The sequence below is a fragment of the Semicossyphus pulcher genome, unplaced genomic scaffold (genome assembly GCF_022749685.1).
Source record: "Semicossyphus pulcher isolate SPU_LCO1_2020_fin unplaced genomic scaffold, fSemPul1.0.p SCAF_12, whole genome shotgun sequence".
Taxonomy (NCBI): domain Eukaryota; kingdom Metazoa; phylum Chordata; class Actinopteri; order Labriformes; family Labridae; genus Semicossyphus; species Semicossyphus pulcher.
This window is the reverse complement of record NW_027211626.1, coordinates 22,101,476-22,126,401: the sequence shown is the minus strand read 5'-3', so window position 1 is coordinate 22,126,401 and position 24,926 is coordinate 22,101,476. Positions and strand designations below refer to the sequence as shown.

The 24,926-nt window shown below is 41.4% G+C and overlaps 1 protein-coding gene across 4 annotated transcripts in view; it reads right to left on the bottom strand.

Annotated features, from left to right (window-relative positions):
- LOC138588446 (echinoderm microtubule-associated protein-like 6) overlaps nt 1–21,638 on the bottom strand; it is a 90,774-nt gene extending 69,136 nt beyond the window's left edge. For all 4 annotated transcript variants that reach the window (XM_069658576.1, XM_069658575.1, XM_069658577.1 and 1 more), the window contains exon 1: nt 21,442–21,638. In XM_069658576.1, the coding sequence (XP_069514677.1) occupies nt 21,442–21,638 (197 nt within the window). The remainder of the gene's footprint in view (nt 1–21,441) is intronic.
- Nucleotides 21,639–24,926: the final 3,288 nt, after the last annotated feature.

Here is a 24,926-nt window from a genome sequence, read left to right as displayed (position 1 = left end):
AGTGTGCGTACATGTGTGTGTGTGTGTGTGTGTGTGTGTGTGTGTGTGTGTGTGTGTGTGTGTGTGAGTGTGTGTGTGTTTGCAAACAGTGTGATGATGTGATTTATAGATGATTCACCTCGAGAGAGAGAGAGAGAGGGAGAGACATCTGTCTTTTGCACCAGCGATGTCAGATTAGGCCGGTAAAAAAATGCACAACTTAAAATAATATTATATATATATATATATATATGTATATATATAATACATAGTTGTGATAAAAACACCCCAATTTCTGCATGAAAACAGTCATTGTCTGCATGGCCACTAGAGGGCCTTCAGTGAATGAAATCTTGACCGTTGGCCGATGCTGTTGTCTCTTTGGTGAAGACAGTCTAATTATCATTCAGGAGATGTTTAAACATCACAGTTCTCCTGAAGTGACGCTACATTATTTTTTAAAGATTCAATTATCTTTCCTATACCACAGCGTGATGTGTTTGCTGTTCTAACACGTAGTTAGTCAGTTCACAGACAGGACAAGTGACGAACTGTCTGAATAAAAATGGGGGAAAATGAGCAGCAGTGTCTGTTTCCTGCAGATCAAAGCTCCGTGTGAGAGAGACGAGGCACCGAGAGGCCACTGCTGCCAGCGGGGAGATCTCACTGAGAGCAGGCAATGTGGAAACATTCATCAGAAGAACCCATTTGTAATGAATGAGCACGCACGCACACACACACACACACACACACACACACCCTTACTTTAATAGTGCCAATTAAATTGGAATGAGCACACATCCTCAGATTAATATTGTAAATGGCATATGAATAATACATTAACTAGCTGTGTGTGTGTGTGTGTGTGTGTGTGTTTGTGTATGTGTCTTCCAATGCAGTACAACATCCTCTTTACCGGCACACTTTTTTCTTTCTTTTCCTTCCAGGATCACAGGAGCGGTGACCGCTGACCTTTGACCTTTTCAGTCCTCCATGCTGCCACACTTGATAAAGATAAATCTGTCTTTCAGGCAGCTTTACAGACAGCAGACATGCAGCCATGAATCAATTCAGTGTAGGTGAGTGTATTTATAGCGGGTGGGGAAATCAGGGCAGCTTCTATAAATAGCCCAGAGGAAACTCCTCCTCTGTGTGTGTGTGTGTGTGTGTGTGTGTGTGTGTGTGTGTGTGTGTGTGTGTGTGTGTGTGTGTGTGTGTGTGTGCGTGTGTGTGTGTGTGTGTGTGCATAATACAACAATAACTCATTTTACCCAGTCCTCCTTGTAGGGATAGGACACAGAGAGTTTATATCATAATATTAACTTACCCGACTCTCCTACTCCTTCCACTTTATTTTATCTAAATGTCAATTACGGGAGCCCGGAGGGGCCACAGAGAAAAATCTGAAATGTCTGGGCCACGTTTTACTACATCTAGTCCTTTTAATGAAATTGCATGCACACAAGATCCCATCTGTTCCTACACTTTATTAAGATGTGCACACAGTATAAGTTTATATAAGGAGACCAGCCTTTCCCCCCCAAGCATGACATGCACCTGCTCCAACTATCTGTCATGGTCTTGGCCTCTCCCTCATTCTGTTTTCCCTCTGTCTGTCTGTGTGTGTGTGTGTGTGTGTGTGTGTGTGTGTTTCTGGGCGTGGCACTCAATTACCTCCTGCTGCCAATCAACCTGCACACCTTGGACCCATCCACTCATCAAGCTCCTGCAGTATTAATGCAGTAATAATGCTCTACACACCAGTCTCCGTCAGATTGTTCAGTTCGCTTTTGTGCTGCAGACAAACTGTATTGCTGATCTGTAGATTTGTTCATGTTTTCGACTCCTGACTAACACTTAACCTTCGTCACAGGTTCATCAGTAGTCCGGGATCTCTGTCTGTCTGCCTCACTCAGCCGTGCTCTCAGCTCCCGCTGGTGCCCCCGCTCCACCATGACTCAAGATCAACTCCTCATCTTTAACCTCAAAAAGTTTTCTGCTTTTGGGGTGGAGAACTGCACACCTTGACACTACCACTATGTTAGATTGATTATAAGCTTGCAAGGCAACATTAGTTGTGAGCTAATTAAACAGCAAAGGAATGCGAACACAAATCATTGAATACATGTGATATTTCAATACTTACATTATAATATAATGCCTAAAAGTGAGAGTTAGACTTAGGGCTTTTAACATTATACTGTGGGTTGCTACAGTACATTTTGGTTTGCGCAATGAGTACATGACATTATAAATCTGCTTGTTTTATAGTGCAATAGCAGAAAGGGGGTGCTTCCTATAGGCCACATAGGTGGTTGCCCATGGCGCCAGAGGGGTGACCAAAATGACCAACTATTTATACGACTGACTCCATTTGCAGTTATGTCGGATAAAGACTGCTCTGAATCATCTATAGACTGAGCCAAGGTTTGGAGAAAAACTAAATCCAAATCATTAATTAAATCAAGCCTCTTTGACACCTTTAAGATGAATATGGCTACCCGTCAAACTGTTTCCTATGTGATTTAAACTAAGTGGGAACATTTGAACATTTACAGCTCTGGAAAAAATTAAGAGACCACTCTGAATTGTCCTTAAATCAGCATCTCTCTCTTCATGTCATGGCCAGCCCAATCCAGATCTGAACCCCATTGAAAACCTCCTGAATGTGATCAAGAGGAAAATGGATGGTCGAAAGCCATCGCACAAAAACCAGCTGCTTGAATTTTTGCTCCAAGAGTGGCTGAACGTCACCCAACAGCAACGTGAAAGACTGCTGGAGAGCATGCCGAGATGCAAAACCAGGTTATTCCACCAAATATTGATTTCTGAACACTTCCTGAGTTTAAACTTTAGTTTAAAATTTAAAAATGAACATGAACTTGTTTTCTTTGCATCATTCAAGGTCTGAAAAACATCTTTTTCGTCAACGTCATTTTCTACAATGTTACAATTTCATTTAGCAGATGCTTTTGTCCGAAGCGACGTACATCTGAGAGTCAATACAACACAAGCGACGATCAGGACAGGAGGGAACAAAGTCAGTAAGTGCAAACAAACAGCTTCAAGTGTGATCGGACACTGGTGTCCACAGGCAGTGCACAGGGCGTTTTTTATTTTTCTATGTAGTCATCATCATCATCATAAATATCCTAATCAACATCAACAACATCCTCAATGTCATCATCATCAATAGCATCAATATCATTAAGGTCAGAGGTGTTCATAAAGAGCTGGGTCTTTAGCTTCTTCCTAAAAGTGTAAAGGGACTCGGACCGAATGGAGTTTGGTAGCTCGTTCCACCACCTGGGGACTACAGAGGAGAAGAGTCTAGTTAGCGGCTAAGGGCCCTGTTGTAATTGGGGTACCAGGCGCCTTTCTTGGCAGAGTGTAGCATTCTGCAAATAAAAGATGAGGATAATTTATTTGGAAGTAGTGAGACATGTTGTACGCAATGATAGAACAAGAGAAAAACACAGTTTTTGTAGGGGTCTCTTAATTTTTTCCAGAGCTGTATAATGTGTGTCAACCACTTAGTGGTTTAGTTTCTGGGTGATAATTACAGAACTTGCACTTGCTCTCCTGAATTGCTGCTGTTGAATGATTCTGGGCAGCATTTTAATCACACCCTGTATTATGTACTTACTACTGTTAAATTATTTTATTCATGTCTATTTTATTTCTTCTGACTTGCTTTTAAAAGGCATATACCTCTTGTATTATAGGACTCAGGGAAAGACCCGTTGGAAAGGGGATGGTTAGGAGTAACATTATGCTTTGCAGGAGCACAGTTGTTAGGACTGAGTGATGGGCGCTGTCCAGGGTGCTGATCTGGCTGCTGGGAGAGATACTGTTGTTGTACAAAATACAACATATATCAAGTCTTTGGAGTGAAGTCTCAAACAGTCCTTCTAAAGTGTATGTCTTATTTTCTTGGACTTGATATCTGACTAAACTCAAGTCTACAAACACGTGTTCAAACACTGCTGAGGGTTCGTCCTACTGATCTGAAAAATCTAATAATATAGTGTGTAAGGCTCCAACACTGCCCAGCTTCCGGATGTGTTTGTCGATGTTAGTCGCTTTGAGTGCAGCTCTGCGGTTTGTTCTTGTGATGAATATACAGTGTTTTGTCAGTGACTCTATTAACTATAATTGTGTCTGTTCAGTTTCAGTTAAGCAGCAGTAAATTTAATCATGGCTTTGAGGGAAATGTTGCAGGGAGCTGTCCTGTCGTGCAATCAGGACACAAAATTCTGTTCAAACAAATCAATGAAACACAAAATCTTTTCTGGCAGCGAGGAATAAAATACTCGATGGAAGCTGTCGTGCTGGAGAAAGTCTTGTGGGGAAAATTGCTTTTCAAATTTGCCCCAAAACCTGCCGCTGGGTATGAGCCGCCTGCAGAGAGACAAGAATAATAAGTGGGTGGATAAGAAGTCTAATAAGTGCCTCTGAGGAAAGAACACTTTCCTTAAATAAAGTCTACATCTCCTCCTCTTTTAAAGGCGAGATAAGGAGTTCACTCTCTCTCACACTTTATGTCTATCTCTCTCACTCTCCTCACAATAAGTAGCTTAAACTCCGTTTTCAGACCTTTCAGAGTCGCACTGAAGAGTGACATAACCCCCCGAGGGGTTTGTGTGCGTTAGAGAAAATCTGTGTGTAGGAAAGGCGTGTATGCTGTAGTGTGTTTGAGTGCCAGCAGATCGTGGGAACATTGGTGGCTGCGGGGCAGATTGGCAGTGGGATGCTGGACGGATAATTTCTTAGTCATCATCTTAATGAAGACCACTGAGCTGTGAATCCACAGAGCCACCAGGCCTCTGCTGCACGCTGCTGCTGCCACTAACAGACTCTCTCAGATGAAAAAAGAGCACATGTCTGAAAGAAACCAGGCTTCTAGGAATTTTTTTCTTCCGCTTTCCTCCCAGATTTTTATTAGATATTAAACAGAGCTCTCCAGTGTCAAAGAGGATTAATGAATTAAGCCCAAAACAGTATTACTGTCAGCCTTTTTTTGAGCAGCCAAGGAGAGAGAGCAGGTTATCCTCCAATCAGAAGATAAGGGATTTGATCAGAGCCGGCTTAAGGCATACAGGCGATATAGGCGGTCACCTAGGGCACCACGTTCTGAGGGGTACTGCCTTCTGCCTCAATGTTTTCCGCCCCAAATATAATGCTGAATGTAAACCTACAGCCAGACTGACTTCCTCGCCAACACCTCCCTCCACTCCTCGTTTGTTCACTGCTCTCTCTCTCTCAGCTGCTCAAACTGCCAACACAAGTTACAGCTGAAAGGGAGGTGAAAGGACGGGGCGTTCAGGGTCAGTTTGAAAAGAAACAGCTCTATCTATTTGTATTGTTCCAAAGGAGAAGGAAGGGTAATACTTCATATGACACAGACAGACAGACAGCAACCTATGGTGGAGAAAGAGAGAGACATGATGGACAGCAGCAGTTTATGTGTATAAATAAAGGAAAAACATTGTACTATCACACTAAACGACAGTTAATTACTAAAGTTTAACTGACTTCATTTCATGTAGCAGGTCTGAAGACATAAAGACATTTAAGAGGTACATATTTCAAATTTTTTATGAGTAAAGATGTGTACTAAACATTTCCCAAAGGAGGATCCCAGGACGCCCCCGCCTCTTAAATCCCACCACATTGTACGAGTCAGGCCCTGTCTAACATACTAAATCAATAAATTAACTGTGTATTGGATAACTGATTGGATAACTGATTGGATAACTCTCAATAAAAAAATGCTGCTATTTTGCCAAAAGATTGTATGATTTTGTGACATGTTGTTTTACACCTAACATGAAGCGGGTGAAATAACTAAGACTTACTAAGAGGGCACCAAATCCATCTTTATTTTGTAGTAGTTTATGGCCCCCTGAAGCATAGACGTTGGAAGTAGGGGTGCAGTGGGTGAGACTTCTACATCACCACTTTGTCCGAGAGTCCTGGCAAATATTTGGAACACCAAAATGTCCCGGTTTCCACCATAATTAAAATAATAAATAGCTTGTTTTCAGCGCGTTGTTCATGTGCTGTCCCACTAATTATTAACTTACCCAATCTAAAAAACACCACACGTCTGAATTCAGCACGTATTTGTCCCTTATGTGTGACAATTAATCAATGTGACGTTGTCAGGGCCGTTGCTACGACGCTTGTGGCTGGATATTTTTTTTTTTTTAAGATTATTTTTTTGGCCTTTGGCTTTATTTATAGGACAGCTGAAGATAGACAGGAAATGTTGGGAGTAGAGAGTAGGGGATGACATGCACCAAATGACCGGCAGACCGGGAGTCAAACCTGCGATCAGTGCGACGAGGACTGTGGCCTCTGTACATGGAGCGTCTGCTCTACCGACTGAGCTAAACAGACCAAACAAACCTGCATTTTTTTTATGCGTGCACACAGCTTTGACGCAACCTAGTAAGCTAGCAGGGGGGGGGGAGGGGGGCAAATTAGGCTAGCGGTTCAATAATGTCCAAAAAAGAGGAGTTTTGATTTCTTTTCCAAACCTCCCTCTGGGCAAGCTGAGCGCCTGAGAGAGGGTGACAAGTTGACACCAGCACCCGCACCTCCCAGATCTGTGGTGAGCCCATTACACTTTGTACTTGTACAATGACAATAAAGATATTCTATTCTACACACTAAAAAACAAACTTGTATAGGAAATTCTGTCTCTTGATGCTCATCTCTGAGAGTCATTCTTTTCATTATTTGTGTCTTCTGTGGTTTTCATTTTAGCAATTTCTTTTCTTTAAATGCGTCTACTTCTTGTTACTGGCTGGTTAAACGAAGGGGGAAGCATTTGTCCTTCTTCTTCTATTGTTTATTGGAGGTCAGAGGTAGATTATCACCACCACATGGACTGGAGTGGATGAGGGAAATAGATTAAGGACAGGCAGTGAAAAAATGGGCACAAACAATTAAAACTGTCAAATCCGTCACTCCAAAAGGCAAACTTTCAAGATCACAAATTAAGCTTAGACCTTCAGGATCAGTGAAAGGGCAGCGTTCATGATTTCATCCAAGCAACACCACAGTCGTTGCTAACTTAACTTGATTTCACACAACATCCTTCAGCCTGAACAGCACAGCCGGCAGCGTCATTCTGCTGACAGTGAACGCATCACTGGCCGCTCTGCATCTTCTCCGGCTGCGAGCAGAGCCGCTAACAGCGCTAATAACAACAACGCTCGCGCTCCTCTTCGTCTCTGCTTATCAAAGCCTGTTCCCCTGGTGAGAGGGAAATGAGCTACGCCACGCTTCAGAAGAAACACACACACACACATACACTCACGCTCAGGGCCCCGGGTGTCCCTTCTGGTTAGCCTCAGCTCTGTATTAGCAGTTCTGGATGAATTGGTTGGTCTTGTGGTCAAAATTGATGATGATGAGCCTGCAGGTCACTCTGACAGCCTGCATGCTCCCTTTGTTAGTGTTAACACGCCTTCAACCAACAGTAACATACATGACTATATATCACATGGGGGATGAGGGCTGTGAGCTGCAAGTATTTCAACACTGATGTATTATAACTGCATTATAAGCAGATCATGTACATGCTTCTTTCACCACTGGAGAAGGGCGACAACAGCTGGATATTGCAACCAACAGAGTAAAGTTCAAACATGTATTCTGTCATGTTTTTGACCAATGTACAAGTCCAGATATTATTAATGTCTTTAATAAGTTGTTCAAACTAACTGTGTTTGGGGTTGCAGAGTTCAGCTGCTCACACTGAAAGCCTTCGGGCTCAATGTCAGATTCATTACTTATAATGAGATTTATTTTGTTGCTCTTGTTCTCATTGTACTCTGAATGCCGCCTGTATCAGATTCATGTAAACCGCTCGTTGACCTGCATAGTGGTGCAGTGGTTAATCCTGGTTCGGACATTGCATGTTCTCCCCGTGCATGCGCGGGTTCCCTCCGGGTACTCCCACTTCCTCCCACAGTGGCACACATGCTTGTTAGGTTCATTAAGTGACTCTAAATTGCCCGTAGGTGTGAGTGTAAAAGGTTGTCTGTCTGTCTGTCCAGTGATCAGTCCAGGGTGTACCCCGCCTCTCTGACAGCTGGGATCGACTCCAGCCCCTCCCCCGACCCATGAACAGGATAAGCGGTATAGATAATGGATGGATGGATAGAAAGTAGGCAAATTCATGAGCAGATCAAACAAGGATAAGGGATTTTCACATTTTTCTTGCGGTGCAGTGGCTGCTGCGTCTGTACTCCAGAGCCAGGAGCGGTGGTATCGTGACATGAATCTTTATCATGAAAAATGTCAGGATGTCAAGACCTATTTTTTAACTACATTTGTCAGCACAGACTTATAAAGAAGGGAGCTTTGCGGGGGGAAAAAAAAACAGACCTGTATCTTAAAAGAAAGAGGCTCGAGTTGAAAAGAACAGATTCCATGTGATAAGTGCTTTTCACACCACACAAATGAACACATATTTAACTTGTGTGTTTGTCTTTGTTGGAGAAGTGACGTTCACACAGCCTAACTCTTACATACTTTCAAGGCCAAAACGCCAAAGTGGTAACTCATGAAATATTTTTTTATATCACAGCAAGAAAGTTGACATTTAGGCTCAACTTGACATGTTTGTATATCAAATCCATGGGACAACGTGACAGTGACAAAGGCTTTGCAGAGCTTTATAAGGAGTTATTGCTCAAGAGGTGGTGGGGACAAAAAACAGAGCTAAAAGACAGTTTATATCGGACTTCCTTTAATCAGGCACACACAAACACCACTCTATCTGAATGATGGTATTGCTCTGTATCTGGAAATAATTGTTGTGTGTTTTCTGTAACAACACTCATACAAGACGATTCAGTCAGGACGCAGGACAACACACTTGGCTATCGAGTCTTAAACATGAAGATTATTTTCAGAAGGTCAGTTGTAGCTGGTTGAAATTGCTACTAGCGATGCGATTATGTTTGTGCAAAAACACTTGTGATGAGCAGTAAAAGGACTTCCTTTCTCTCCTTCAGCTGCTGAGCTTTTAGACGACTGGTTAGTTTTATCCACTCAAGCAGAAATACCATCCAAACTACTCAACAAGCATAATGATGTCCTTTGGTTTAGTTCTTCTTGTGTGTGTGTGTGTGTGTGTGTGTGTGTGTGTGTGTGTGTGTGTGTGTGTCAGTTGGTCGGTCAGGTTCTGCCTGCAGGCGACCAACAGGAAGTGGGACAGGAGAGGAAAGAAAGGAGAGACAGAGGACGACACAGAGAGAGAACTGAACACGCACCAACCCAGATCCTTCAGTCACAGTTCATCCTCATTTAAAGCCTTAAATATTAGATGGAGATATGAACAGCTCTCTCTCTCGCTCTCTCTCTCTCTCTTGTCTCTCTGTGATTCTTGCTTTCAGATGTGGTCTAAATAGAACAGAATAAATGTGTCTTATAAGGAGGAAGGAAAAGGATGGTAACATTTTAACCCAGTGTGATGAGTTGACTAGAAGAGCTGGTTTAGTATTATCATTATTCTGCAGTGCTATTTTACCCAATGTCCAATGTTAACTAACACTGTTAGGGATTTGTAACGGCTAAATTTTTCAGTTCAAATTGTGGAGAATGAAGTTTGAGTTGGAAGTATTTGTGGTGATATCAAGAAACTGTCTTCTTGATCTGATTTTTTTGGTTTAGAGGAGGATATCATCATCAAGCCACTGAAAGGTCATGTAAAAGGTGCTATGTGGAGGTTTAATATGTGAAAATTGACACAGTTAATAACTTTGATCACTTTCTATGGTCAAAGTGTGAATGAATTGTAACATAACTCTAAAATTAGACATTCTCAGTTGCTTATAAGTTTATGGGCGGATTTCCATGTAGCGGACTTGGTAACGTTTTTTCTGGGTAAATCTAAAGGATGTGACGTTTATTTGCGCTCCCAAGCCTTGTCTCTCTTCAGCACCTGTTAGCTTAGCCTAGCAAACGACTGTCACCCATACATAGCCTGACACAAAGAACAGAAAGGCACAGGATTGTGACCAACTTCGGGGTAAAACCATATTTAACATAGTCTGGACTTTTGATTAGCTGATGTAAGCTTGCTAGCAAATACAGACAAATTAGCTAAATGTTAGCTAGCTAACATTGCAAGATAGACTAGTATCTGGATAACTTTTGCTAATTCATCTGGACTCGCTTGGTTAAACTGACTGCTAAACTAACTAGCAATTTAACTATTTGCCAGCTTTGGGGTAAAACCACGGTCAACATCATCAGGGCTTTTGATGAGCTGACGTACGTTTGCTTGTTAACACTGACAAACTCCTAGTTAGCAAACATAGCAAAATACTATCTGGAAAACTCTGGCTTTAATCATCTTTTTTCCCTAGGCTCAACTAACCGGTAAACTGACTAGCTTTAGCAAATCACATTATCACAACATTATAAAGCAACCAACACCAAATTCAGTGCTGAGCTAAAAGTACCAAGCAAAGTTGTTTAAGGTCTTTGATTAGTTGAGGAACTTTGTATGGTTTACTGTCTAATGTCGACTCATTGCTAGCTTACATAGCAAAACACTGTCTTGAGTGGAATTTTTTTAATGTGGTTTTGCTAATACTGTTATTGTACCAATATTGTCCGAATATATGAATAACGCTTGGATAAATTGTTCCTGAAGATTCCAATGCCAATAAAATTGACTTGAGCTGTAAGGTCTGATCTGGCTGGTAAATCAGATCCTTGTAGTGTAGCTAAGTTACAGCTAGCTGGCTAACGTTAGCTTGCTTTACTTTAAATACCGTCTGAGTGGATATGTTAGTTGGATAGTTTGCAAAAATTACTTCATCAGATAACGTGATCCATGATACTAAGCTATGTATGTGATGACGTAGCAAACAGTGCAAAGGGAAAGCTGTAATGTCAATCATGTTCAGTCTTCTGTTACGTCACCGTTATGGCAGACACTCAGGATGTTCACACACACCTACGCAGTTTTAGAAATGCTGCATTTTAACTGTTGTGAATCAGATTACTGAAGCAAACATGCTAATCCCTGTATTTACACAGTTTTCTGAGTTGTGCAAAATATGACCTTATGTATTACTGAGATGATTTCTTTTCTGCTCATTATATTTGCTGCAGTAAGCTAGATAATATTGTCTTGATAAAAAATTCAACACTTTATGAATGTCTCAAATTAAACTTGTTTTAATATCAGGGTAGTACTGGGAAATAATTACTTGATGTTCTGTTGTATTGGTGTATCCTGATGTGTATCAAGTATTTGGTGGCTGTAGGCTACAAGCAGGGTTTTACTGTGAAAATTACAAAACAAATGAAAACACTAAAAGCACAAAAGACTTTTATTTTTTACTATACACCAAACTGCAGCAGCAAGTGTATACAATTTTAAAGGAGGGATTAAGTCAAAAGTGATGATTTATTCCAAATGTTAGTAATTGCTCATTAAAGGATCTTAAACTGTAATCCCTATGAAAGCAGGTCTGAAGTTAAGGGATATTTTATGGGTCTTTTGTTATGTCTCTGCAAAATAAAGATTTGTATCTGATGAAACCCGACTGAACTCAGGGATCCAAAGAGTGTTGAAGGATATAACTCTGCTCAGTAGATGTGAACTTCAGAGAGCTGTACAGACACGGACTGTGCTGGAAATGTGAGCTCTTTACAGCAGCATCCAGTACTGAGATAATAATTGCTGCTATTCAGCAGCAGTCTGATGCTTCTTTGCAGAGGAGCATAAAGGCTGGTCGCCCCCCGGGAGGCCTCGGCCATGAAAGAGCCAATGAAAGAAAAACGGAGTCCCACTCTCTGCCTTTCAGAAAAACTCAACATGGATTTAATGCGTCAACATCGAGCCTGCAATTACAGAAGCAATCCATCAGGCAGGCAGCGAGAGAGAAACCAGTGCAGTTATGATTCAGAGCTTTCAACACAAGGAGCTGCAGGGAGGAAAGAAAGGGAAAAGTCTGATACTAATAAGTGCTTCATTTCTAAACCTAAAACTGCACATTTCAGAGGATCATTGTAAGAGTTTTAGTGCTAAATAAACCATAAATCAGCAACAAGAGAGCAGGTTGATATCTGACAATTCTGCACAACGTCTGATTGTGTTCAATAACGTTTTAACATAAAGTTTTTTTCCTTTTTTATTATTGTTCTGTGCATGGAAACTATAAGAAAACTATGGATGAAAGCCCTGGACACCCTTGTCCCCCACACCTCTCTGATGTTGCAGTTTGTGTTCAAACATTTCTGTAACGTTCTGCATCCGACAATCAGAGATTCACATCTTCTTTACGCAGTGTTTGGTCAGTTGTTGTTTTTCAGATTTCATTTTTCACAGGACTTTTTTTGGAATATTTCATGTGAAGTAAATACAACATGATGAATGATTTCAGAGAGAAACCGTCTGAAAACATGTGATTTTATCCCACCATTAAACTGTTTCTGTTTCTCCCTTTTCACTCCATCTTCCAGTGTGACTTTTCAGACCAACCAAAAACAGCAACCTGGTCAGACAACATTTCTTTTCTAACATAAATCATCCTTTACTTTGGTGTTATTCAAAATCAAATGAGTTAGGGACCTATCAGACAGAAGATGTGGTTGGTTCGGTGGTTGCCTTGACAGTAGGAAGGCTTCAACAAAAAAGGCAGTGCGGTGCGCCTAGCTCTGTCTGATCAGGCCTAATCTAACGGTTAGATTGACAGCAAATGATTCAGTGGTTGCCTTAACAACAGAAAAAAAAGCAGCCCCCGGCTACTAAAACGCGCTCTGTCTGATCGGGGCCTTAGTGTGCGCAACGAAAGGTTTGGTTTCAAATATAACTGAACAAGCTATAGGGAACTCTCTTAAAAGGGTGAAACCTTCTCACACTGATCATTTCACAAGAAATATAGAAGATGATGAGTTAATGTTGAAAAGCAAATGAATCTTTTTATTCTTTTTTGTGGCTTTCTGTGGGGCTGTGACCTCTGACCTCCTCACCTCTAATCTGCTGGTCTAGTAACCTATGATATTTGATCCTTCTCTCTCTGTCCCTGTAAGTCAGCCTGGGTCACAGCGTTGGCAAAGTGACTAAAATGCAAATATAATTACTTCCTCAGCCGTGTGCAGATTTGTCCTCGTCAGTTCCAGTTTCCTGTGGAAGAGAAGCAGAGCAGCTGCAGTGCAGAAGACGCAAACTTCAACCCCCAAGTCAACAAATATAGTTAAAAATCAATCAAATCACCAGCTCTGCACTCACTTAGCATTTAAGTTGGAGGAGAGATGAGGGTGACAAAAGGAAGATCAAAAGCTTTAATAAAGCAGTGAAAGCCCTGACCTGAGACTCTATTGTACTTATAGAAGAAGAAGAACTTTATTTGGCATCCTCACGATGTTTGACAGCTCCTACAATGTGTTCAGTGACCAGCAGAAGTCACCATGTGACTCTCAGCCTCGGGTCAGGAACACCACGGCAAATAAATCCCATCTGTGTGTGTGACGTCACCCTCTGCTCACCGACTGTATGTCTGCTTACAGGCGTCCCACCACCTCCCAGTCACCATGAATGGTTACACTTTAGTCTGTTGTGGATGCTGTTCGGTGGAACAATGAACAGTCTCCCTGAATGAAGAGACTCTTCCTGTTAGACCAAAGAACTGTTCTGAAGTCCGGAGTTTGGCATTTTGGCCATCTCCATCTTTTTGTGGAGGCAGAATGTGGATGAGAGGGTGGAGCTGGGAAGTCATTGATGAGCAAACTCTTACTAATCAGGTTACATTAGTGCTAGCTTAGCTAGCAAGGTGCATCAGTAATTCACAATTACTGTCACCTGAATTGAGATGCTAATTTTAATAAGTGAAAAACAACACTTGCTGAATGTAAAATGCACAACTTCCTCCTCAGTGCCTGAGAGTAAACCCAAACGCAGACATTTTTCAGATCACCATTATAGCAACTTGTCAGTCACAAGGTAGCCACAACCTAAAGCATATCCTGCTGTACAGTCTTATTTTACACTAAATGGAACCATCTTTTACAAAGATCATGATGTGTTTAAGAAGACGTGAAATTTGCAGTTAAGACCATAAACTAATTCAGAAAATGTTTTCTGAAGTAATAAATCACGCGAGACTTCTCATAGACTTCTGTTCTATTCTTATACAACCAGTGGAGACACCCCCTATGGGCCTTTAGAAGAAATGCAGGTATAAAGAAATTTCTGTATTGACATCATTGTCATTGTCATCTTTTTGGGCGGGAATCTCAGATGTAGTCTGTCATGACTTACAGCCAAGCTACATTAATAACATAGGACGCAATGACAACTAATCTGACAATACAGAAAAACAAAAATAAAAATGTAGTTCATTTAAATCCACTCAATTTAGAATCAATCTCTTCAAATAAAATGGACAGCTTTAGAACGTATCAAAATCAATGCAAAAAACACTTTTTCATTCAACTCATTTTTTTTCTCCACAATGCAACTCGCTGCTTGCAGTTAGTCGTGACTAATGTAGCCTGAGGGCTAACTGTAGCGGGCTACAAACGTCAATTGAGTTTGATTATCTCTAACTTCCGTCTCGTTAACTTCTGCATTTTAAAAGTAAGCAGTAATTTCCTAGAAAATCTGTGCAGTTACCCTTTAAATGAAACTGGTTTTGATGGTTACCAGTCTGTGTTTTGTCATAAATACCCCATCTTCACTTGGTCAAAGTTGCTGAAGCGTCTCTCGACTACTTCCAGCAAGCCATAAGGGTCTGTGTGAAACCATCCAAACCAGAAGAATACACTCATATATATATACGACTATATCTCTAGTTGTCCTGGTTAAACCTTGAGGGTGAGGATGTTTTAGCCTCAACTGAAACCAGACCTCCCTCCATTCATTCAGAGTGTAATGGTGTGTTGGCAGATTTGCTCTGTAGCACAAGCAGTGGTGCCAGTAGTGATGAAAATGCCAATGCATCAGACTGAGCCAGTGACAGTGACATTTCCTGCAGCCAGCACTAACCCAAATATTGCTCTCACTGGCTCTGTTCAGACTACAAGTGTTAAGTACAGAAAACCTGGACGTCTAAGGTATGTCACGAGGGTTGGCTTCATCGACTTCAAATGGTTGCGAGTAACAGAGGTGCTTCTCTTTTCACCACAATGTCTAACATTTTCCTCACTCTTTTTCCATAATCAGCCATCAACCTTGATTGACAACCACCTCACACTGGGGTCTGAATTCCTCCTTGTGTAACAGGATTGTGGGGTAGAAACTTTCCTGTTATCCTACAGCGGTAAAACCCACTGCGGTGCCACATGCAGTGTTCAACATGCATGCAGAACATTTAAATGTAGCCTCCCCTCGTCCAGCTGTGAACCTTCAGTCAGCTGTGAGGGATCATTTGGCACAAGCACAAGTTTAACACTCACCATCAGAGAGCGTGGCTGGCTGAGACAGCATCCAGCTTTCCAATTAGTTTGACAAACACACACACACACACACACACATACACATACACACACACACACACACACACACACACACACACACACACAAACACACACACACACAGAGTACTGCAGGCTGCAGCTGAATGGCCTGCTGTAAAAGCTGTCCAAACATGCCTGCTGCTCTGATGACTCATAGGCTGTTTAGTGTCGGTGGATACACCAGGTGTGTGTGTGTGTGTGTGTGTGTGAGTGTGTGTGTGTGTGAGGGATACTGCATTGGGATGAATGAGCGACCTCAATGAATCATCCTCCTCTTCTGCTTGCTCTCATATGCTCTCATAAACACAGAAAATCCCTTCTGCTGCCCTCCTGAACCCTGACTTTTTTCTTTCATCAATTCAAAATGTTAATTCATTCCACGTCCAGAAACGCTGCAGAGATCAAAACACAACCACCAGAAGAGAAGAACGATCTTCAAAAAGCCAGGACGTGCAACTCGGTCTCCTAAAAATGAACTTGGTATTCGACTTATTTATGATCGCATCAACCAACTGGGTTTAGATTTTTATCAACGTAATGAAGAAAGAGAAATAAATCTGTTTATGAAGTCACAAAATGAATGTATCTGCAAAACATTCACAATTCCAACAACATGCTTCTGCAGCTGCAGTATGACCGGCAGATCAAAGCACTTATAATAATATTAAAAAAGCTAAAACTGACTTCAAGTGAACCAGCTGAACTTTACAAATGTTTTATCCACAACTCAACTACACCCCACAAAAATATAACACATCCTGGAACAGAGACGAGTTATTAACGTTTGTCAGAACATGTCTGATCTTTAATCAATAACTCAACGGCAGCAAGCATCTGATCTACTGCAAGTTTGAAGAGTTCAAAACTTACTCCACAAAAAGAAGAAAATTGTGTTTCTCTCCTACTTCTTGGCAGGTAGCTTTGTACCAGCAGAAGGTTAATTCGGCTGTGTCAGTGGGCATGCGTAGCTTGCTAATGTAAGTAGCGAGATGGACAGGAGAGGACAAAATTTACCTTGTTGAAATATTCCCATTATTTGTATTTTTTGTGCAAACGGGACGAGAACAACAAGAAGCATCTGCAGCTAAACACAGCTTCCCAACACTGGTGGAACTAAGAGCCTGTGTTGTATTGTTGTCTTGTGCCTAAAACTGTATGCCTCTGCCCAGTTCACTGTCAGATTGTTAGCATAATAAAGAGCTGTAAAGGTTATATTGCATCTGTCATTCCTGTTATTAGGCTGCAGAGTTACAGATTATGGGCCGTAAACGAGGCTATGCAGTGACGGTAGAGTCAATACAGTCAAAGGTAGACGTACAGTAGACTACACACCGCCCTGACACGCGTAACGAGTCGCAAGAAAGTTTTAATTTTTGGTAACTCAAAAGTAATCTAACGCGTCTCTTTGCTCAGTAGGTAACTCAGTAACGTAACGAGTTACTTTTAAAAGTAAAGTTACTCAAGTCTGTTAACGTCACATTCTTTGGATTTTCAGGGACAAAACTGTTCGAGTCCTTGAGGCAAGTGACGGGAAAGGTCTGATGTTTCAAGTTATGTTCAAACCCTTTTATAGATTGGTGATACAAAGCAATGGAGGTACAATGTGAAGCAATTATCCTGTATTCAAACTTCATATACCATCTTTAATTAATTAATAAATATTTGATGTAATGAATGAAATATTTAGAAAGAAGTTGAACATTATGAAATCAAGTCTGTTTTAAACACTACGAGACACTAAGCTCCCGGGTTTCACTACATGAGATCTCCCCTCACAGTGTGTCCTGACTGGGAAACAGACCCTCCATTATGTAATTACCAGATGATCACAGATTAGAGGTTTTGGGCGTTTGTGAACTGGTTTGACACTCTGACCAAATGTTTAATTAGATCAGATCCACACACTGTTCTCAGGGTTCTGTCGTGGATTCCAGGAACTAGAGTAATATTTTGTTCTGATTGTTGCATTTGTGATCAAATCTTCACAGAATTTTGTTTCAAATCTGTTGTTAATTCACTCCGATGAAGAGCCTTGCACCATATCTTATGTCTGTGATTACATTTTATAACGTTTTCTTGCCTTCCTTCCTCAATGTACGATGTTTAGGTGAGAGTGATGACAATGAATCCGGCCTCTCTAACAGGATCACTGTTGTGCAGCTCATTAGGAGTTTGTTCTCAGCTGAACCTGCAGGTCATCTTGTTTTATTAGATTTGGAAACATCCTGATATCATTGCGCATTACTTATATCTTATTATACAGAGTCTGGTGTGCCATCAGCTACAGAATGAAATGCATTATTCGGTCTTTAACATGTTTAACCGCCGTGTTAATGCTGCTTTCACAACATGTGGTAAATATCAGTGCCAGGAGTAGGAAATGCATACATGAGGAAACATATATCTTCACTTGTAGCTCATGTGTTTGAAGTACCACTGAGGTTTCATGACTTAATTTTTAAGTTATGTAACAAGTCGTATTCTCTCCTCTAATGCAGCAGTATGTACAGTATGTCTTTACTTTACAAAAGCACATTGGGGACATTTCATTTCACATGTAAACCTGCTTTTTGTAATAAAAACCTGTAATACATCACACGGCACATTTAATAATTAGTGTTTAGTGTTTTTGGGGGCTGTTAATATTTTAAAACACAGGGGAGACTTGATGTTCTCTGCAATTAGGTGGAAAAAAACATATATTATTATTATATTATATATTATATTATATATTGGTATCGAAATCAGCAATCGGCAAAAAATAGTGGAAAATATCGCCATATTGGATATCGGATTTTATTGACTAAACAAATAATTGTGGTAATAATCTTCAGATTAATCAATAATTAATGATTAGTTGCAGCCGTGTGAAGGTTCTTAGCCATCCAGGTGATGGTAATACAAAGGTTTCATTACCATTTTAAAAGGCAACTGGAACATTTCTTCCACCTTTACATTAGCTGCAGCTCATTAGCCGTTCTGCTGAAGTGTCTCTGAGTTTACACAGAATAATCCTGCTGTTAAACTCTTTGTATCCTGCTCCTCGTGTATCTGATGTGATGTGTCATATGAGCACACAGGAGAAGAGTCACTAACGTGAGCGTTTAAAACGTTTAATGGCTAACGCGTTTCTCCCCGAGGCTCATGGGCCGACTTCTGTGTGACACATCAGACCTGAGATACAGACTAAATCCCTCCTCTGCTCATAAGCGCTTTATAATGAACTCTCTATAATGAACGCTCTGCCAGCTGGTGTTAATGATTGCATTTAAATACTAACATTTCTTCATTATAACAGCAAAGTCAGACTTTAAAACCCCCATAAGGAAATCATCATCCAAAGTGTAAAAAGCTGGCGCAGCATCGAGCTCTTTCTGTTTAGACTCTACTGCTGTCAAACTAGAAAATAAACTGTGTGGGAGATAAAAACCCCGCCAGGGTCTCTGCAAAACATCTCAAATGAAAGAGAGACAAAACAAGTGAGATGAGTAAGAGGAGAGGGGCCGTCGCCTCCAGACAGAATCTGCTGATGATCAGAGTGGGAAGGTAAAACTCTTCACCGCCGGGCATGGCGCTTTGTTCATTCAGCAGAGTTTGTCCCTGCTGTCAAGTCGTCCTGTCACTGTGTACATCCTTCTTACAGCCCACATACTGCAGACGTAACCTCAAATATCCACCAACAATAAACTTCATCTGCTATGTAAAAACTTTTGAGTTTCTACTTAAAATAATCAGGTGTTATTCCAGTTTATGATTCTATTTATGTTGATTCTTGTCTCAGGATAACCATCCATCCATCCATTATCTATACCGCTTATCCTGTTCAGAGTCGCAGAGGGCTGGAGCCTATCCCAGGCGGGGTACACCCTGGACTGATCTCCAGTCAATCACAGGGCTGACAAATAGAGACAGACAATTTTTCACACTGACATTCACACATACGGGCAATTTAGAGTCACCAATGAAGCTAACGAGCATGTCTTCGGACTGTGAAAGGAGAGAACCCACACATGCACAAGGAGAACATAGAAAGCTCCGCACAGAAAGGCCCCACTTCGTCCAAACCTTCTGGCTGTGAGGCAAACATGCTAACCACCTATTTTAAGGGATCTATGATTAAAATAATGACTGATAACAACCACAAACTACAATTTACTTGACAATGATGGATGTCTTGTTTATAAGGCTCATAATTAAGGTCTCACAATAACCTTTATTTGTTGAAAAGGATTAACATCATGTAACACATCTTATGATTTACTCCACCATCTTTAGTCGCACACCAAGCACGAGTCTTCTTACTTATTTATTTGACCTTTATTAAACCAGGAAGCCCCTTGAGATTGAAATTTAATTTCCGAAGGAGGTCTGGTGAACACAGCACCCCCAGAAGCCTTTGAATAAAATAAAAAAACAGACATAGAACAGAGACATCAAGCTCAGTTTCACAGACTTAAACAGCGTCTTACATTTTCTAAGGAGGCCAGATAACTTCGGTGTAGAATGATCTGCTGGCCAGGAGAGCTCAGAGCAATGAAACTTATGAACACACAAGCACCAAAAAACACTTTGACTACACAAACATCATAGCCAATTTAAGTAAATCAACTGTGAAGACACCGGGAGGGTATTTTGAAATTATCCAACCAAAAAAATTACAGTTGTTCACCTGAGGCCTACCTCCAAAACCACTGCCCTAAAAACACGAGTGTGCACAGCCTGACTAACTGCTGGAGGACGAGACAATGGGGGAGCATTTGGAAGGGGAGCTCTGCACATCTTTGTCACCTTCGACCGTATTGAACGACCTGTAACTTTAAATCTTGTGCCAATAGCTCAGCACCTTCAGCTTGTGAAAGACTCTGGTCAGAGCGCGGGCAGGTAGACAGACAGTAGAGCCAGACAACACGATACGATACGATGGGAAAATTAATAGTTTACAGGTATGCTGACTGATATATGAATTTTTAGAGATGGAATTAAACTGTTCTTTCATTTCCTTTAAACTATGTAATGTTAGGGCAGTACGATGGTACAGTGGTTAGCATCGTTGCTGTTCATAGCAAGAAGGCTCCTGGTTTGAATCCTGGATTAATTGGCGACGTGATGGGTGGGTTTCCTCCTTCACACAGTCCATGCTAGGTTTGGTGACTCTAAACTGGCCATTGGTGTTAGTGTGTGTGTGAAAGGTTGTCTGTCTCTACACCTCTCGCCCAATGACAGCTAGGATTGACTCTGCGACCCTTAACTGGATGAATGGTATAGATAAAAGATGAACAGATGGCTGTTAAGGTGTTGATAAGGCCGCTACATGTGCTGCAGACAGTGCTGAGAGTTTTGTAAACTATGGAGTCAGGGCGCTCTCTGCTGGACAAACTATGTGATGACAGCATTTCTACGCTACAACCATTTCAGCATTACACTTCTGGTGAAATAAGTTTTTATATCGTCACACCTTGGAAAAAAACATGCACACCAACACTGAAATATCTGTGATAGAACTTTATCGGCCCAATAATATAAGCTGACAGATATCGGTCGAGCTCTTGTAGATATTCATCCGGTCTTTTCATGCCGCCTGGATGACATTATTGGACGGACTAAATGCAGTATTGCAACAGTCGCAGAACATATGGTTTATTTATTGGTGTCAGGAGGTGAATATAGTTTTCAAAAATAAAATAAAAGGCAAATAAATAATCAGGACGTTTGTTTATATTGAGACTGTAAAGAAGGCTGAAACCTCAAGTGGTTGCTAGCATGAATGATTGACTTCTATGATTGATCAATTATATAAAAAAAATGTATCTATGGAAAAAAACACATTTTATAGCCTTGTAGTATATTTAATGTGCAATCCTGAATTTCTGGCTTTAATGTATTTTATATTTAATAACTTTTCATACGCAGTACGCTCTGATTATCCCTTCTCAGTGACGTGTACAGATCCAGGTGTTTCAGCAGTCCTACCTGATGATGTCATCGTTGTGTCCCAGGTAAAACCTCTGGCTGTGCTCTCGGGTGTTGTAGACCACGCCCACCCCGGCCACGAAGTACACCACCTCCTTCCCGGCGGTGTAGTACAGGTTATTCCGGCACTGGTGGCCCCGGTACCCGTAGACCCAGTCCAGTCTGAGCCGGCAGCCCGGGGCGCTCCGGTCCGACATCCTCACTCATCTGAGGGGACACTTTGTCCGCCGCTCCCGCTTCCGTTTCCCCCGGTCCAGAACAGGTTCAACACCGGGTTTTTATCGACAGAAATGTGGAGATTTATTATGTAAAAGAGTCCATGTCATTTAATTTGAAAGGTTAATACATTTTTGAACATCTTCGATTCTTCATCTGTAATGGCCCTTTTGATAACATTAAAGTGGACATGATATACAGGCAAATATATCGATCAGCCTTATAAAACTCTTAATAATGAGTTTAATGTCATTTAAATGTTCAGTTTGAAGCGATAAACTGTGAGATAAATTAGAGCTTTAACCGCTTTTTATGTAAATAGACACTGACATTTGCGTATATTTTTACGAAATAAATATATAGTTCTTGTGGGACGCTGGTAAATGCAGCATCTTTACTCAATGTCTGCCTTCATCATCATCATCATCATCATCACTCCCATCCTGCTGAGCGAGACATCCCTGTTATTAGAGTCCTGCAGAGAGTTACAGCTGACTGTGTGGTGTTATTGTATCTCCTGTAGTTTGTGTGCAATTTCCTGTAATATTCCTTCAGAAGCTACCACTTCTTTTATTAAACTCTTTAAACATGCCTCCCAGCTACTAAAAAACTACGATTAAAACACGAGAGGAACTTTTTGTAGGCTGTCTGATGGGGTATTGTAGTTTTTTCCCATCTAAAGCAGCGCGCGCTGAGCCTCATTCATAATTTCTGCCATCAGCCTGGAATATTCTCGGTGTCGCTCCACCTACACTCACAGTGCAGGTGATTAAAAAAAGATCCTAACGATGCAGAAACAGGAACAGGTTAAATATCCCGACGCGTCTGGAAAGTTCCTCACGTGTCCAAAAAAAAAATCCAAAGAGACAATAAACAGAAGCACAACTGATGGAGGATACTGCTCCTGGAAAATATAATCCCTCCTCACACTAATCCTCGACCTCAGCACCAGCCATGGTTACTACAGCCCGGGTGATTTTGTCCTCCTGTAGGCTATCCCCCTTGTGTTCACATCATCCCTGCGTGGAATAACGCACAGCGCGCAAGGTGGACAAGCTGCCCAAACCCATTCACAAATCTGTGCGTGAGTAAAATCCACCAGAGTCAAGAGGACAGCAGGGTGTGTAATGGTAACAATCCACAATCTCTTAATAAAAGAAGCGGATTATTTTCACTGTTAAATGTTCGGGCTGTTCCGGAGAGAGCCGAAGAGAAAGCGGAGGAGAGAGCGACAAAAACAAGTGTTTAATCCCCGCAGATGATCCAACTTCAGCGGGCAGAGGAGGGGAGAAGCCCCGCGTTCACACCGCAGCATCCCGGCCGGATGACGGGAGAGGAAAGTCCTGATTCCCGGTAGGGGGAGAGCATCCTCCCGCTGCAGCTGAGCCCCTCCACCCACACAGAGAGAGAGCGAGAGACAGGCAGGTAGACAGACAGGCAGGTGAGGAGACAGACGGACTCTGCTGGTCAGTAAACCGGACTTCAGACGCCTAATAGAGACCCTCCCTGACCGCCGAGTCTCAACATTGTGATGTTTTCTCGCTCGTTTTCGGACTCACAAGCAGAGGCGTCAAGGCGTCACAGCAGATCGGTAGACAGCGTTTCCGGTGTGTCGATTTCAAAATAAAAGCCCTTTCATTCAGAAGTGAACGCTAACCTGCGTTGTTTCTAATGGCCAGCAGGGGGCGACTCCACTGGCTGCAAAAATCAGTCTTGTTGTAAAGAGAATGAGACTACTTGTTACCTCAGAAAACATTTACATATTGAGTTTATGGTTCCACTTCCTAGTTTTATGTTCCCTTCAATACAGCCCAGTGTTACTTTTGTTCTATTTAGAGTAAAAAAGAGAGGAAGAAGCAGGGTATCCTTCAGGGGCGTGGCTACCTGACATTGAAAAGTTGCTACAAAGACAACTGGAAAAGTGTCTTGGTCAGTTTTTTACGGTTACGCTAAAAGACACTCTGAGGATTCGACTCTTATTACACAGTAAGGCTACTTTATTTAAAGACCTTTTGTACCTATCCAACCAATTAAGCGCTACTACTGGCTTATAAACCAAAGGTTTCAAAATAAGAGTCCTCAACAAGTTTGGCATTTTGGTTGCCAAAGTTGTTCCTCAAACAAACTGTTGATGCCAAGGTGGTAATACGCAATATTTTTAAATAGTCGATGATTCCAACATCCAGTAACAAGCCAATGTAAATTCACACAGTTGACTCCCTTATTGTAGATACGATGTCTCAATAAGTCTATTTCCTATTTACAATATGATATTCATTGAGAATTTGAACTCATCATTAATACAACTGTTAATAAACAGGCTGTCGAAATTCCGGATTTTATTTTGAAGGAAAAATCTCAACACTTCCGGCCTTATTGTGGTGAATAATCACGCGCTTGTTGCAGCTCAGACTCGGGAGGTAACCATGACGCACGGAGAGAAAACACCCCGGCACCGCTGGAGCGGACGCAAGACCGCAAAGGATTGTGGGACTCTGTGTTTCTTTCTATTCATCATCATTCATGTGTTTTTATCAGCGAGGAAGTCAGATAGGAGTAAAGAACTACAAATACCAGCAGCAGCCGCGGGGGAGCTGTCCGTGGTGCTGAATGGGGAATGTAGAGAGAAAGTTACAGTTTTTCATCTGTAAAACATTTTAGTAGAAGTCAATTTAGTGCGTAGAAAATGTACTAGAACATATAACGATCATAAACTAAATTTTTTAAAAGGGAGAAAATAAAAATAAGGAGAACAAAAACAACAACAACAACAAAACAATGTGTGGTGCAGTATTATGAGGGCGATGGGGTGTTTTACATGGACTGTCTACAAGGTTAAGTGTTTCCATTGAGTGATCAGACTGACAGAGCAGACAAAACAAACCAAAACATTGTAATATAATGTTTTCACCAGGTAACAGTGGAGTGTGAGGTGTGATCCCTGCAGAGGATCAGATGAGTCTCATTATTACAGACCACCTGGGACTCTGTGTGTTTGTGGGGGCTCGAGTCTTGTAGTTTTGTTTGCCTCAAATGTTATAATCACAGGCCTATAACAGAACTGTATAAAAACTATAAGACTCACAGTGTGGGCGAATTCAATAACAGGAACAGGTGCTGTCTGACAGTCTTAATTCAACTATCAGACGGTTATTGTTGTAAAGGGGCTGCACTATGTATTTGCTGTAAAACGCTTTGAATATAAACATGATTCTCTATTGCTCTATACTGTATTCTTTGTTTGTCACTTGCCGGTTCTGTTCTGCTTA